The 14,866-nt window shown below is 43.3% G+C and overlaps 1 protein-coding gene across 2 annotated transcripts in view; it reads right to left on the reverse strand.

The window, feature by feature from the left end:
• Positions 1-14,866, reverse strand: part of CREB3L2 (cAMP responsive element binding protein 3 like 2) — a 106,119-nt gene that overhangs the window by 23,613 nt on the left and 67,640 nt on the right. For both annotated transcript variants that reach the window (XM_034672854.1, XM_002914201.4), the window contains exons 3-5: positions 5,763-5,938; positions 4,227-4,314; positions 448-632 (exon numbers count right to left, since the gene is read on the reverse strand). In XM_034672854.1, coding sequence (XP_034528745.1) covers positions 448-632; positions 4,227-4,314; positions 5,763-5,938 — 449 coding nt within the window. The remainder of the gene's footprint in view (positions 1-447; positions 633-4,226; positions 4,315-5,762; positions 5,939-14,866) is intronic.

A 14,866-nucleotide genomic window follows, 5' to 3' on the forward strand; every position in this document is an offset into this window, starting at 1 on the left:
AACTATGTTTTTGAGCTTTCGACACTAAAACATTTAATCTCAAAGTCTGAAGTTCATCAAAGATTATTTATTTGGAAAAATAAGTTATCTCCTATTGTAGGCCATAGGATCATCTAAATGGATGGTAAGTATTTGGGACATGATTTCGAGGAGGAAGGCCACGCAACCTTTTTATCCCTTGTGCGCTTCCATCTGTATAAAATAAACATACGGGTAATAACTAGAACGTGCACAGGAAAAGAAAGAGGACGGCGTGAAGCATGGTGAGGTTATAGGCAGGTCTGAAAAAATGTTCTTTAAGATGGCTATCACCCTGTTTTAGCAATTCAACCCAAGACTTCCTTACAAGAACAAAAGTCAAGTGGCCTTGAAGGGCACCCACTCTTCCTGGAGCTCCAGGGGACCAAAGGGAAAGGGTTTGAGTCCGGGGCCGCTGTGGATACTCACATGAGGGGCTGTGAGGAGAGGAGAGCTGGACAGGGCCGAGGGGGCCCGTGCCACGGCTCTGGCGGGGCTGTGGGTCTGAGGCAGGCCAAAGGGGTGCAGGCGGGGGTTGGGGCTCAGGCTGCCCTCTGAGTCGCTGCTGTGGCTGCTGGGAGGGGTGGGAGGTAAGTGCAGGTGTTCCACGGAGGCTGAGGAAAAGAAAGCAGATTTCATCCATCAGACAGCAATGGAGCAGGACTCGGGGTGGTTAAACAGTCATCCGTCCACACGGCCAAACTCGGGTCAGATTCTGCATGTGCTGATATGGAAAGATCTCCAACAGATACTTTTAGTGGGGAGGACGAACATCAAGGTGCAGAACCATGTATAAAGTTGTCCTCCTTTTGTATGAAAGAGGAGAGGAGGCGAATACAGATCATATTTGCTTGTCTCTGCATAAAGAAACACTGGAAAATAACATAAGAACTTAATAAAATTATGACCTCTTAGGGGTGGTGGGAAATTAGGGTAGACCGTGGTAGTGTTGGTATAATTTCTCACCATATTCACTTCATATCATTTCTATCGTTTGGCTTGTAAACATGTCCATGGATTAGGTACTTTAAAAAAAAATTAGCAAAACCTGGGGCCCAAGAGCATTCCCAATGGCTGCTTTGAGAAAAGCTCATTTGTTTCTGAAGGAATGCACGGTAGGGCCCGCAGGCAAGATGCCAGGCATTCTTCCTTCAGAAAATCCTAAATTCATCTGTAGATAGGTAGGTAGGCACTGGAAAAGAAGTGTATGTGTGTATGTGTGTGTGTGTGTGTGTGTGTGTGTGTGTGTGTGTGTGTGTGTGTGTGTTGGGGGCCTTGCTGCTGCACGGTCCCTCCCTGTGGACTTGCCTCTCCTCAGGGAGTCACAGACACGCTGTCTGCTGAGCCTGTGAGCCACAGTCGGTGTTACCAATCCCACATCTCCAGGGCAGCAGGGATGGGCTCCAGAAGGGAGAATCCACTCTGAGTTCAACCTTTTTGACAAAAGAGCTCTCCTTTTTCTGGTCTCCTTTCTACTCCCACTAAGCCAGAATGCCTTGAGAGCCTGCCACTGTTACCTAGCCAAGGGGCATAACCTTGGGTAAGCCTTTCACCCCACACCCCTTGGGGGCCCCGAAGACAATAGAGCCCTTTAGCACAGAAGCTGCAGCTCAGCTGGAGAAGCACTTGGGGCCACAGAAAGGCTTCAGCCTCCTCTTCTCTCCTGGAACCGGAGACTGCCCCGAGGTGGGAAGGGCCTTCAGAGGCACAACTGACCTATGAGTTTCCACCCAGAGTTGCCTTTGCAGGTTGAAATACCTGAACATCCGAGGTAACAGATAATGTGCCTCCCAGCCACCCCTCCTGCCCTCCTCCCCGCTATTCACAGCACACAGCTCTTTCTTCTCTTATTCTCTTCCTCTTTTTCTAACATAGTACCTTTCACTAGATGCTTCCCTTTTCCTCTGACAAAGTCTTGCCAAAGAGCTCCCTCGGTTTTTTAGAGTCTGTGGGTACTCTGTAAGCTAACGAATATTCTAAAATAATCCTTGTATCTCTAGTGCCAACATCCCTGCCAACAGTTCCAGGGGCCTCAAATATGTGCCCCCCCCCACAACGGAGTCCTGAGAGTGTTAACCAAGGTGTCAAATGGCTTAAACAAAGAGGCCATTGGAGTGAGGTGGCTTTCATGCCGTGGTCTATGAGAGCAAACCAGAATCTATGCCTGTAGATGCATCAAGGTTACCAAATAGAAATCTAAGGATGACCAATCACAAAGAGCCAACGAGGCTTTAAACAATAGCCAATCAATAATTTCCTGACTTCGCTTCTGCAAAGGATCAAAGTCTCTCCCTGAGCTCCCATTGGCAGAGTGCTCCTAACCACTTCTGGTCTGGCACTGCCAACTTGAATACACCTTTGCTCAAATAGACTTCTAAAAATTTTAATATGCCTTAGTTTATCTTTAACAATGGTGAAAAAAAAAAACCCCAAACCCAAAAGCAAAACCTATTAGGGGCTCCCACTGTTTGCCACACTGTGCTCTTACATTCTGGAGAACTAGCCAAGTGTATGTAGAGCTTACTTGGCCCTTTCACTTAGCACCATCAAGTTATTCTAATACTTTTTCTCCTTTCCAAGCAGAAGGTGCTCCACAAAAAAACAGAGATGGCATGACAGGACAAGTGAGGGAAACTAAAATTCCCTCTTTCCTCCTTATTAAGAGCTACTGACCTGGCTGTAGGTGCCTCGATATCAGATATCTAAATATCATTTGAAATGCCAGTCTCAGATTACTTGAAAGGTCTGGGGACAACAAGCTACTTTGCCTAGAAGCTCCACTGCATACAAGGATATTGAATTTCCTCCTCTCTGTTTATCTAGGATAACGAGGAAGGACTGCCTGCCACTTACTTTACTCTTGAAATGCTTCTCCTCCACTGATCCCAGAGTCTGAAGCGGCTAAGGTATTGTTACGGCTGGGCCGCTTTCTGAAGCATATTGCAACGTAAACTAAGAGAGCAAGATGTATTTGATAGTTTTCATGAAAATGAAAGGAATTACTTTAGAACAGTATGTAAGCTGAAAGGCACTAATGGATAACACTCAGTGGAAAGAAATACTCTCTATATGGATTCTAGTCGATATTGTCAATTTCAAAAAAAAATGTAATCGTTTCTTACTGATAATAAAGGCAAATACCAACCCTGATTAAATTGTCACAGATAAAATCCTGAGTTCGTTTCTAGTGGAATGAAGGAGGTTATGATTTACGGGAACTGCTCATTTGTAACATGCACACCATCTAGCGAACACGGTAACACAGAGGCCCTTCCTATGACAAACGCGTATACAAATTTCTTTTTTGTTGACCACACTAATGAACTGTCCTTCCAACCTCGCCCCGAAGACAAAAATAAAAAGGAAGAGGATGGCAGGTCCGAAGGCACAAAATTAAAAGCAGAGGGTCCACGCAGGGGTATCTCAATTTTAAAAAAGGCAAAGAAAGCTTCCTCCAACTTTATGACACTTCGGGGGGTGGGGATCAGTGTTCAGGATTCCTAATTATGGGCTTCATCTGAGAACAAGAGGAAGAAGTCAGAAAGCAACTGACACAAAGAAAGAAAAAGCGGAAAGTATGACAACTTAGCATATGACATTATTTTGTTCTAAATGGATGGCAAGACGCCCAGTGAGATGCATGAACTAATTTATAAATAGGGAAGAGGTTCCTTGCAACTATTGTCACCTAAAATCAACTTTTAAGCACACTGAATGATCAAACTGGGAATTCACTTTACAAAGGCTTTAAACTGAGCTGTTTTAAACAAGCAAGGTGCCTTTGTGGAAGTTTGTTTCCCGGCCTGTACTGCTCACCACCGCAGCACAGAGAACGGGGCTTGACTCACACGTTCACACCCAGAAGGGCAACGCTTGCCTTGTTCTTCAGCACCCAAGTCATAGCTGACTATAAAGGTTTGGGAAAAAATACCCCTGCTAGGAATAAAAGTAAAATACAAGATTCAGCATAAAAGCCTTCAGCATATACGCATATTTAGATAAAAGATTCAAGTGTATAACACAGAAGGGAAATTACAATTAAACTTTCAACGTTTGTACTTAAGAATCAAGGTTTTAAAGAGCAGAGCTATTTCAGAAAGCAGGCGATGCCTCTGGTACAAATTAATCGCAGCACTTTCTCTCACGTTCCCTTTCTCCGAGCACCGACATCCGGGGACCCCAAAGGAAGGCGGGGAGAGTCGACAGACCTTCTTTAGGAGAGAAGTTGAGGAACTGATCCACTTCATGGGGCTCCAGCTTAATCTTAGGAATAATGGTCTGGCATGAGGAATCAACCTGCAGGAAGAATTTCAAACACAGTGTTTAAAAACCAGTAACAAACCTATAGGGACCCCAAGGGAGCTATGTGTCATCATAGTCTGATGGGCGGCCCCACTTCTCGGAGCTGGCGGAGGCCGGGCTGAGCCCAACCAGGCTCCTGGGAGACGGCTTCGTTCTTAGCCTCTCTCTCACTGACTAACCCGGCACTTCAGCTCACCGAACCCAAGGGATTCCAAAGTTAAAAAAACAGGACTCCTCTTTCCATTGTTTTTATGGTAATAGAAATACCATAACATAGTCTGGTAACTGTGAAAAGGGCCACAGTCCTCCCCTAGTGTGTCCTACAGCAGGAGCTGCCTGAACCAAGCTGCGTGCGTTCCCTCCAGGCTCCCTCAGGACTGACAACATCGGTATGAAACCCTCGGTACAGAAAGAAGAAAAGGTCTCTGGCCTGTGAGTGGGGCAAAGCCAAGACCCTGACCTTTCCTAGTTACATACTAAAAAATCAACTGAACTAACATCTCGTGGGGCAAGGAGACTAAGTCACGCTCTAGGAGCCCAGGGCAATGAACAGATCCAGGCAGCGAATGAGAAAGGCTTTCTAGAAGGCAGCTGCCGAGGGGCTCTGTCCACAGTCCCCCATCTTTTCCAAGACGGATTGTAAAGAGTGCTAAGAACGCGTGTGTGCCGAAGCTTTGGCGGCTCTACCGCTTCTGCGTGACCTCTTCCTAAAAAGGTACAGGTAGATAGGTCACCATGCTCAGAGGAGATCTGACTTAACATCAGGGGAGTCATTGTTCATAAACCTCTGGCTCTTAACTTTAGGTAACTCAGGACTGGCTTCCAATATCTGGAAGAAGATGTCCGCATAGGATTCTGGTCCATCACTGGACACTGGAAATGCCCGGAGAGAAGGTGGAGTAGGCATGTAGGTGTGGAATTGAACAAGGAAGAAATGCCCGATTTTGTACGTTTTCCATGCGTAATACAATAAAAGCTGGCAGGTGGGAGATCCCTGAGTTGGGTCAGGGCAACGTCACACTGCACGAGGGAAGGAAAACATCACACAGGACCGACATTTCCATCAGCCCCGGAATATGAGCCAAGGACCACATCATCATTTAACCCCTCTCTTCCCACCGGCCTAGAAATCAATCCCATGGGGAGTGTGGGTTTTTTTTAAATCATGGATATCCATCTATTTATCTTAATTTTGTAACAACAATCATTGGAAAAATGAAATCAGACTTGCTACCAGTTTTCTGAACTGCCTTTAAAGGAAGTGATATAATCGATGCTGATCCCAAATCGACATAGCCTTGATATGTACATACATACATATGCAATTACATATCCTCAGACACCTAGAGCCACTAGCTCCAAAAAGGTTAAAGGCCTTATTGGAGAATGAGGATCCGTGTCTTTTGATCCAACATGTGTGTAGGGAAGAAAAGGGAATATACCCCAGTATTCATTTCCAGGGGGGGTTCCTCCTTCTCAAAAGGGGTAGAGATGGCTGTGATGGTCAGAGTGACAGAGGGGACAAGTCCTGGGGGCGGCTCCTCTGTAATCGGCTCTGTCTTGATGGTTGTTGATGGAAAGTCTGTAGACAGGTACCATTTCTCACTTTCCACTTCATCTATGGGAAAAAGACAAGCACATGTATGAATCTGGTCAGGGTATCAGACATAAGTAAAACGAATGACCACTGATCTTGCTCCTCAAAAAAGAGCTCCAACCATAAGTTACTGAAAGTAGAATAAGAGGAAATAAAGTGAGGATGTGAGAGAGGAGGTAAATGGATAAAGAAATGAATAGCAAAGTAAGAATCTATACTTGTATCTGCTTGAGTGTAAGTGTGGCCAAAGGAACCTCGAGGATCCATTTAAAAGAAAGAAACCTGCCTTCCTGGTCAGAGCAGGAAGGACACTGGGTCGACAGGGAATTGGACAGGAGGGAGAATCTCAGTGTGTGATGTTTTACACTCTGGTTTTCAAACCAGATAACTGTGTTATCTATTTAAAAATAAATAAGTAGAATTTTTTAAGATTTTGAGAGAGAGAAAGAGTGGCGAGGAGAGGGGCAGAGGGAGAAGGAGAGAGAATCCCAAGCAGACTCCCCACTGAGCATGGAGCCTGACATGGGTCTTGATCTCACAAGCCTGAGATTATGACCTGAGCCGAAACCAAGAGTTGGACCCTTAACCAACTGAGCCACCCAGGTGCCCCAATAAGTACATTTAAAATTAAGAAACAAATGGGGTATAACCAGAGTCTTAGGAGAGAAGACTGGGGACCATGGTTGGGTGGGCTCTATTCTTGTCCCAGTGGAAAGTTATTTGTTTTCTTTTTTTTAGTTTCTTCTCACTCCCTGTTTTTGTCCCCCAGTTTCCCTATGACCCCACTTATGCCTTAAGCCTGACCTAGACTTCCAGAACTTTACTTAGCCCTCTGCGAAACTTCAGAGTTTGTGACAAACATCTGCCTTTACTGAAATGGACCAAATATCTAGAGAAAAGACCTGGATCTTGGCAAGTGTGAATCTTGGCTCAGTACTGGCTTGCATGGTGATCACAGGCCTGGGGATCGGGACAAAGGCATAAGAACAGACAGAAACACCCCTACACTTAACGCACATTCTTCCAGGAGCTGACGTCCACCTGTTTCTTACCAAATTACTTCAGAGCTACTAGGCAAGCACAGCCCTGGAAAAGGAGGGAGATGGACAGGAAGAGAAAAGACAAGGAGATTGCAAACAGGTGCAGAACAAGAAAAAACAAGTTTGAAATTCCCAAAGTCAGCATTCCTCGCCTGAAACCGTGTTTACTAAAATGAGGCTAAAATAAAGCAAAGGTACATTTCTTGCTTTATGAAAATGTTTAAACACACACACAGAGTTAGTGAACCATTACTGCACAGAAGAGCAAAGTCATTCCCATTAGGAGATGATTTTATGCTCAAGAATCAGACTCAAGCTTTCTTCAGGAAAGGTACACGAAGATCATTTAAAGCTGCTAGAGATGGGGAAAGAGTGGGCAAAGAAGCTAAAAACGAAAGTTCCCAATTACTAAAATTGTGTTTCCTAAGCAACTTCCTTGAAACCCAAGAAAACATTCGATTCACATGTACAAAGGAAAATGATTTGCCCTCCCCCCTTAAATCCAGTTTATAACTGACTTGATGAATTATCCCAGCCCAGATTTATTTCCTGAGGCAAAGTAAAGATGGGCAAGACTTCTGTTGGGTGAAGATGTTTTGCTTTTGGAACTGGTTCTATAAAGCTGCTGAGTGCTGTGGTGTGATGGGAGAATTTCCATCATTCACGGGGTGCGCACCACATCCTGGCCGAGGGGGAGGGGGAGGAAACAAAGGGCCTTTTGATGGCGGCCAGAGGAGAGAGAGACCACACTGTACTTTGACACAGAATTCTGCTGGCCAGATGGGTGCCCCGCTTAACTTAGAGAAGCAATTGGACGAAGAGCCAAAAGAAGATTCTAATGCCTCTCCCAAAATGAGCTTGAGAACTAGAAAATTCTGTCATCGGCAAGGAAGACACACTCAAGACAGATTTGGGGAAGAGCTGGAGAGACAGAGGGCATAGATTACACTTTCTCTATTCAACAATGACACATGGATGCTTTTGCTTTGGGAAGTCAACACTTAACAGCCTGTCCACACTGAGCAGTATTAATCCCTGCCAGAGACTGGGAGAGAGATAGTAAGATGCAATACAGCCTCAATATATATTAAAATTAACAGTAAGGAGGCATTACCGAGAAAAGGTCACACCAGGAAATTGTGAGATAAGGCCAGAACCCCAGGCTGTGCACTTATGACTGCTGTAATGAAGCTTAATTCACAGGGGGGAAAAAAGGCAAAAATAAACAAAAAGCAATACAAAACCATAAGACAAAATGAAGACAGGTAATACAACCAGTTCTTCCAGTATAGCTAAGCCATCTGCAAACACAGGACAAGATAGTTGATTTTCTTAATGCTCAGTGTCCTCTCTCTCTCTCTCTCTCTCTCTCTCTCTATATATATATATATGTATATAAAATCATTGCTGTATTAGTAATGGAGACTGAAGGACGAACAATGATACTTAAACGACAATGCAAAACTTCCTCTCTCAAAGACAACCGAACTCTTCCAAGTGAGAAGCCCAAGGAAGTTGCCTCTCTTCCTGTGACCTTTGTTGAGGACAAAACACTGGTGTTGTGGCGCCTGGGTGGCTCAGTCGTTAAGCGTCGGCCTTCGGCTCAGCTCATGATCCCAGGGTCCTGGGATCGAGTCCCACATCAGGCTCCCTGCTCAGCGGGAAGCCTGCTTCTCCCTCTCCCATTCCCCCTGCTTGTGTTCCCTCTCTCACTATGTCTCTCTCTGTCCAATAAATAAATAAAATCTTAAAAAAAAAACTGGTGCTGCCTTTATGTTTCCACTTCAATAAAGTAATTTATAACTCTAACTTGAAGATGGTTTTTGAATTGGAAAGAAGTTTAAGGCCATCAAGCTCAAATAGATCATTTTATAATGAGGAAATTAACACACAGGTCCAGATCACACAGTGAAAGAGTGGCAGTCCTAGATCTCTGCACTCCTGACCAGTGGTTTTTCTGTTAAAGAAACAACTAAAAATGTAAATAAAGATTTGTGCACAGATATGCTTACTGTAGCATTATTTATAATCACAAGACACTGAAAATAAGCAAAACAGGAGAGAACAAGGGTAAGGTGAACAAATTATTATGCATCCATATGTGGAACATTTATGTGGACGGTAATATTACACATACAAAGTCTTTTTTTTTTTAAGATTTTATTTATTTATTTGACAGAGAGAGAGACAACCAGTGAGAGAGGGAACACAGGCAGGGGGAGTGGGAGAGGAAGAAGCAGGCTTTTAGCGGAGGAGCCTGATGTGGGGCTCGATCCCAGAACGCCAGGATCACACCCTGAGCCGAAGGCAGAAGATAAATGACTGTTCCACCCAGGCACCCCATATACAAAGTCTTTTTAATAACAAGGCAAAGAAAGATTTATTGTAGAATATTAAGAAAAAATCTGGACATAAATTTAATACACTATTAATGAAGAAAGTGATAGAAAAAAGGCTGAAAGGAAGTATATCGAAATAGTAAAAATATCTCTGGAGAATAATTCAGAACATGAATGACTTTTTTTTTTCTTTAAATTTTGTATGATTTCTAAATTTCCTGAACTGGGATACCCTGTCCCTGCTTCTACCTGCTCTATTTTACAATGCTTTATGATGGTAATTATTAGATTGAAGCCCCAGTGGCTCAAGGGGGGGGCCCATTCAGAGTCCCTTGACTCAACAACAGTCAATGAGTAGTTTCATGCTTGTTATAAATTGCATAATTGGCTTCAGGTCCATACTCACCCCTCTATCCATGTCCATTGCCATGCAATTTTGCAGTGCCCTCTCACTGTGGACTAATCCCCACCTCGGATTGGCCACATGACTTGCTGTGGCCAAAGGGATGTTAGCTTCCTAACACAAGTAGAGCCTTAAAATGCACTTGCACAACTGGACTTACACACTTGTACTTTTGACATCCTAATGAAAAGGATGTGCCAGGACAATCTACTGACCCCAGGAGAAGGAGGGCAGACATGTAAAACAGAGTTTGCCCCCCAAATGAGCCTGGCCAAGATCAGCTAGCTCCCAGCCTTAAACATGTGAGTGAATCTGGCTCAACCTAGGAAAATCACTCAACTGTCCCCTGCCTAAAGCAGCCAACATCCAGGCAAGGCAGAGACATGACTATAATAACAAAGGATTGTAGTTAAAGTTAGAGTCTTGGGGTGGTTCGTTACGCAGCAATATAGCTGGCTTATACAATCTAGCTGAATGTGTATACAAGAAATTAAATCCATTACGTTAGAACCCACTGCAACAAAATAGCTGCACCTACTTGCCTTAATAATTCCTCTAAACCATCATTTGGGAACCATATCAATAAATTTGTAGATCAACTGATTAGATCCACCAGTTACATCAGAAAATAAATGACTGCATGTGAACAAAGTCAGCCAGTACGAAGCTTGGTGAGAACAGCATTCCAAATTGGCAGTTGACATTAGAGAAAAGGGTTTTCATCCTAAACTACTAAGTGCTGGCTTGTCCTCTGTTCCTCACTGGAAATAAATATCAAATCAGAGAAAACTAAATGACAAATGTAACCTATGAGGCAGGGGGTTAACAAAGGGTAGAATGAAAGGGACAGAACATGCATTACAATTTTCCACTTGACCTTATTTTTGTAGTTTTATTTTACTGGCAAAAAAGGTCAGTAGAGCCACCATGGCTTAGAACTGGAATTATCCTTAGATGTTTGAGTTATTGGCTAAACTACAAAAACAAGAGTCAATACACTCTATACCCTCTAATTTCTAAAACCTGATGCTCAGACACTGAATGAAAAAAAAAATTTTTTTTTCCTAAATTGTGTTTACATGCGCTTTAAGCTTCACTTCAGAAGGAAAACATCACCCAATAAGGTCAGTAGTGCATACTGCGGGAAGAAGAACAACCCCTATATCATCTGATTTTATTTATAAACAGCTTCCTGTCAGAGGTCAAACCCAACTGGCACATTTCCTCAGCATCACCACTCAGCTATCAGCAGGGAAATAAAAACAAGCCACTATCTCTTGGTGGTGAGCAAGTCCTTCCCATCCAAGGACAAAATGGAGCTGCTGTGAGAAGTGGGGCTAGACTCTAAGACTACTCACACAGCGGGGTGCCGAAGGGGCTAGAAAAGACACAGAATTGAAGCCAACGTGGAGGCAACACCGCAAAGCACATCCTCAATCATTTCCATACGTACTGTGTATTTTAAATAACCGCGCTGAACAGATCTTGATTCCTCGGGAAGAGGGAAAAAAAAAGATTCAACTCTAAATTAGGAGGAGGCAGTATCTTTACAAATATGTTACATATATATTTATATATGTATACAGACATATGTATATATAGTGTGTGCGTATATATTCTTAAAAAGTGAAATCACATGGGGCAAGTACCACTTACAGGATACAGACACACAGATACCCATTTGCTATTTATATAACGGGGTTAACGTGAAAAGGAAATTTTTGTAAAGTATGCCTCATCTAAATCCTTCAGCGTTTTGATAACCGTGTTTGCTCTTTGAAATTTTTCAAAGGAGCTGGCAAATCTTGACTGGATTTTGATGTAAAAAGCTCTTAAAGGAAAAAATGCTAAGGCTAGGTGCTGGAGGCTAGGAGAAGGGCAAGAGTTGAATTGAATGTGTCAGAATCCTATTCAACTACAGCCCACCCAATGTCCAAATGAAAGTTAGAAGCCTATGTGTCCGTGGTCCTTTTCCTGGGAGCCTTGACCCTGAAATAACCTTCAGTCATGAGTGATATGATGAAGTGGTGAAAACAGTAAAAAGAGCAAATCCACTGTGAGTGTTTACTATATGCTACATATTATTCTAAGAGCTTTACATACATTAATTTAATCCTAAGAGCAGCCAGGTAAGGCAGGCATTCTTTAACCCACATTTTTTAGACAAGAAACCTAAGAGATTAAATAATTCACCCCAAGCTGCCCAGCTGCGGTGGGGCTCACCTGGCATTCACAGCCTGCTCTCTTTGCCACGCTAGTATATTGCTTTCAACAGATCAATGATTAAGTAGGTCTCTAGCCAAAAGTGATTTTTAGTCAATTAATGTGTTTTGAGCCCATAATTAGCCACTACAAAAACTGCAATATTTGTTTTTGCTATTTTCTCACCTTGGTTTGTATAGAATTCGAATCCAATGTTCCTGATGTAAAGATTCCCACGTGGAAACCAATGAATAATAGCTGAAATGTTTTCAGTGTCCACTATGTGCCAGGCACTGTTCTCAATGTTTCCATGTATCAGACGGACCTCTGTGATCGCCACGCTTTCTCCCACACACCTCCCTTACTCCGTGTCCTTTCTGTGCCTGCGCATGGAGAACCTCTCCCCCTCACTCCGGTCATTCTTACGTGGCCACCTGGTGCATTATGTATTTAGTTATGCGGTCATCTGCTTAAAGACAGCAAGATTTCTTTAGTGCTTACTAATTGCCAGGCCCTGTTGTAAACATTTAATACACGTTAATTTATGTAATCCCCACCACAGCAGTACGAGGTATGTACTATTATCATTATTTTCATTTTAAAGGTCAGGAAAAGTGAGACACGAGAGTTGAGCAACTTGCCATTAATAAGTGGCAGGGTCCAGGTTCAAATCTCGGCAATTTGACGCTGGAGATTAGCAGGTGTTCTGAATTTAGCTGCTCTGGCCCTCCAGGAGGATACCATGTTCAGAGTATGAATTCAATAAGTATCTTCGGAACACATGGCTGACTTCAACACATTTATTTAATACACACAAAACAACCTCTCTTGTACACTTCTCTTCCTTAAGCAAAGTGATGACTCTCACGCATGAATATCCAACGTAATTGCAATTGCCAGATGGATGTGCACATTGTTTTGCTGTTCTAGCTACTCTAGGGGTTAGGCAGACAAAGAAGTCATTCTTTCTTTCCTTCTATTTTTTTTTTTTAAGGGGGAAGCCTCATTATCCTTTTTGCCTGTTAGAAAAAGAAAGTAAAGGCAATACCAAGAGAGATGATGAATAGGAAAAGAGCTTCTATCATAGCCCAGGTGCTAGACTCAGAGACAACAACTCCTCCTCCACTTGTCCAACCCCACCTCTGAATCCCCAGCCCACCCACATCAGAGGACCCAGTTCCTCTCTGTGGGTAGGTGAGCAACACGACTTCCTTTCCTACCCCTGAATCTACCCCTCTACAATGGCTCTGACTGACTGATGCTCTTGCCAGTAGCTGGAACAAAATGTGATGAAGATACAGCTGTTCGTTGTCTTTCTGTGACTTTCTTTGAGGTCTCACCTCCTTGGAACACCTCAACATCAAGATGTCTTCAACACTGCACGCTGCAAACCCAATCACCTATGACTCATCTCTACCCTTTACTCCGCATACTGGATCCTGTGCTAATCCTGCTGTGGGCTTCAACCAGTTATTTCAAAACCCATTATTTCTTCGCCATGCACATTATACACCTTCCCTTTCCTCCCTGTATTACGGACCCGTGTCCAGGCACATCTTCCTGTGCTCTGGCATCACCAGCCATGCGACATCATTTTCTTCTACTCTTTCCCAAAACACCATCCCACTTCCCTAAAAATCTGTTTCCCCAAAAAACCCAAGTCCTGGTTTCCACCAGGCTTCACATTTACCAGCAGCACTGCTCATCTTTAGTTCACAGACTACAGTTTTCCTTCCCACCTGTGAAAACAGTTCCATAAATTTAGGGTCTCCATACCAAGCCACCCTACCCAGCCATCCCTTGCCCTTGCCAGCGCTAAAAGCCCAACTGGCTTAATCAGAAGGAAGATAATTATTATTTATGTCCCTGGTCCCACTCTCTCTCGAACCTGGAACAGCCACAGTTATAATTCCTTATTCCACCTAAAATAAAGCTACCTTGGCTCTTGTGTGGTAGAAATATTGTATTAGATCACTTCAATACTTGTATATTTTTTGCTGAGTCTGGTAGTATTTTACCTATGCTCTAATTTTGTTCCTGTATCATCTGGGAGGATAGTGGCCATGTCTAGTTCTCCCTGAACAGACTTACTCCAGCACTACTAAGCTTCTTCTTTAGGAAAAAGACAGAAATTGAAAAAAAAAAAAGCAAATGAATACCTAGCATCCCAATTTAATTACAAAGGAAGAAGACTAAAATAGAGTAACTCATGAAGATACCTTCCATGTGGTAAGCAAGACTTGGTCATTCAAATATGAGCTTTTTTTCCCATCAGAGTATAAAAATATCCACAGACATTTTACTTGGACGTTTCTGCTTATCTCTTTATAACCTTCTCTCTCTCTGTTTTTGTAGAACAGAAAACCCTGCCTGGCATATGGTTAACAGTCCTAATCATGGACAGAAATGAATGAGCTGGATGCAGGATGTCTTTCTGGTGGTTTTGAAGGCCGAGCCCACATTCTAAGGGCTGGCTCTTGTGGTTGCTGAGCCCACGTGAAGTTCTTTAGCACTAGTGTTTCAGAGAAGTCTATAGTCCAATTCAGTCCTGAAGATAGATGACTCCTATGTAATCTTAGACCAGTGTTTCTCAACCTCTTTTTTGGGGGGGCGGGGGGGTCACAGACTCTTTTGAGGGTCTAAAAAAAGGAATAGATGCCCTCAGCAGAAAAACTGACAAATGTAGCTAGCCCAAAATGTTGTATACAATTTTAGGGGTCTACAGTCCATCCGCGTCCCATGATAAGTTAATAGGATAAGAGCACCTACGTGTGCTCTACGTAATTGGCCTGGGATTCAAGGAGGGAGGGAGGGGGAGAAGAGAGAGTCAGCACAGAGAGAATAAGGAAAGACAAAGAAGAAGGAAGAAGTGGGAAACAGAAGAGGAGAGGGTAAAGGGGAGAAAGAGGGAGAAAAAGAAAGAGAACAATCCTAATAAACAAGGACAGGGTCTACTCAAACTGTA

The sequence above is a fragment of the Ailuropoda melanoleuca genome, chromosome 1 (assembly GCF_002007445.2).
Source record: "Ailuropoda melanoleuca isolate Jingjing chromosome 1, ASM200744v2, whole genome shotgun sequence".
Taxonomy (NCBI): Eukaryota; Metazoa; Chordata; class Mammalia; order Carnivora; family Ursidae; genus Ailuropoda; species Ailuropoda melanoleuca.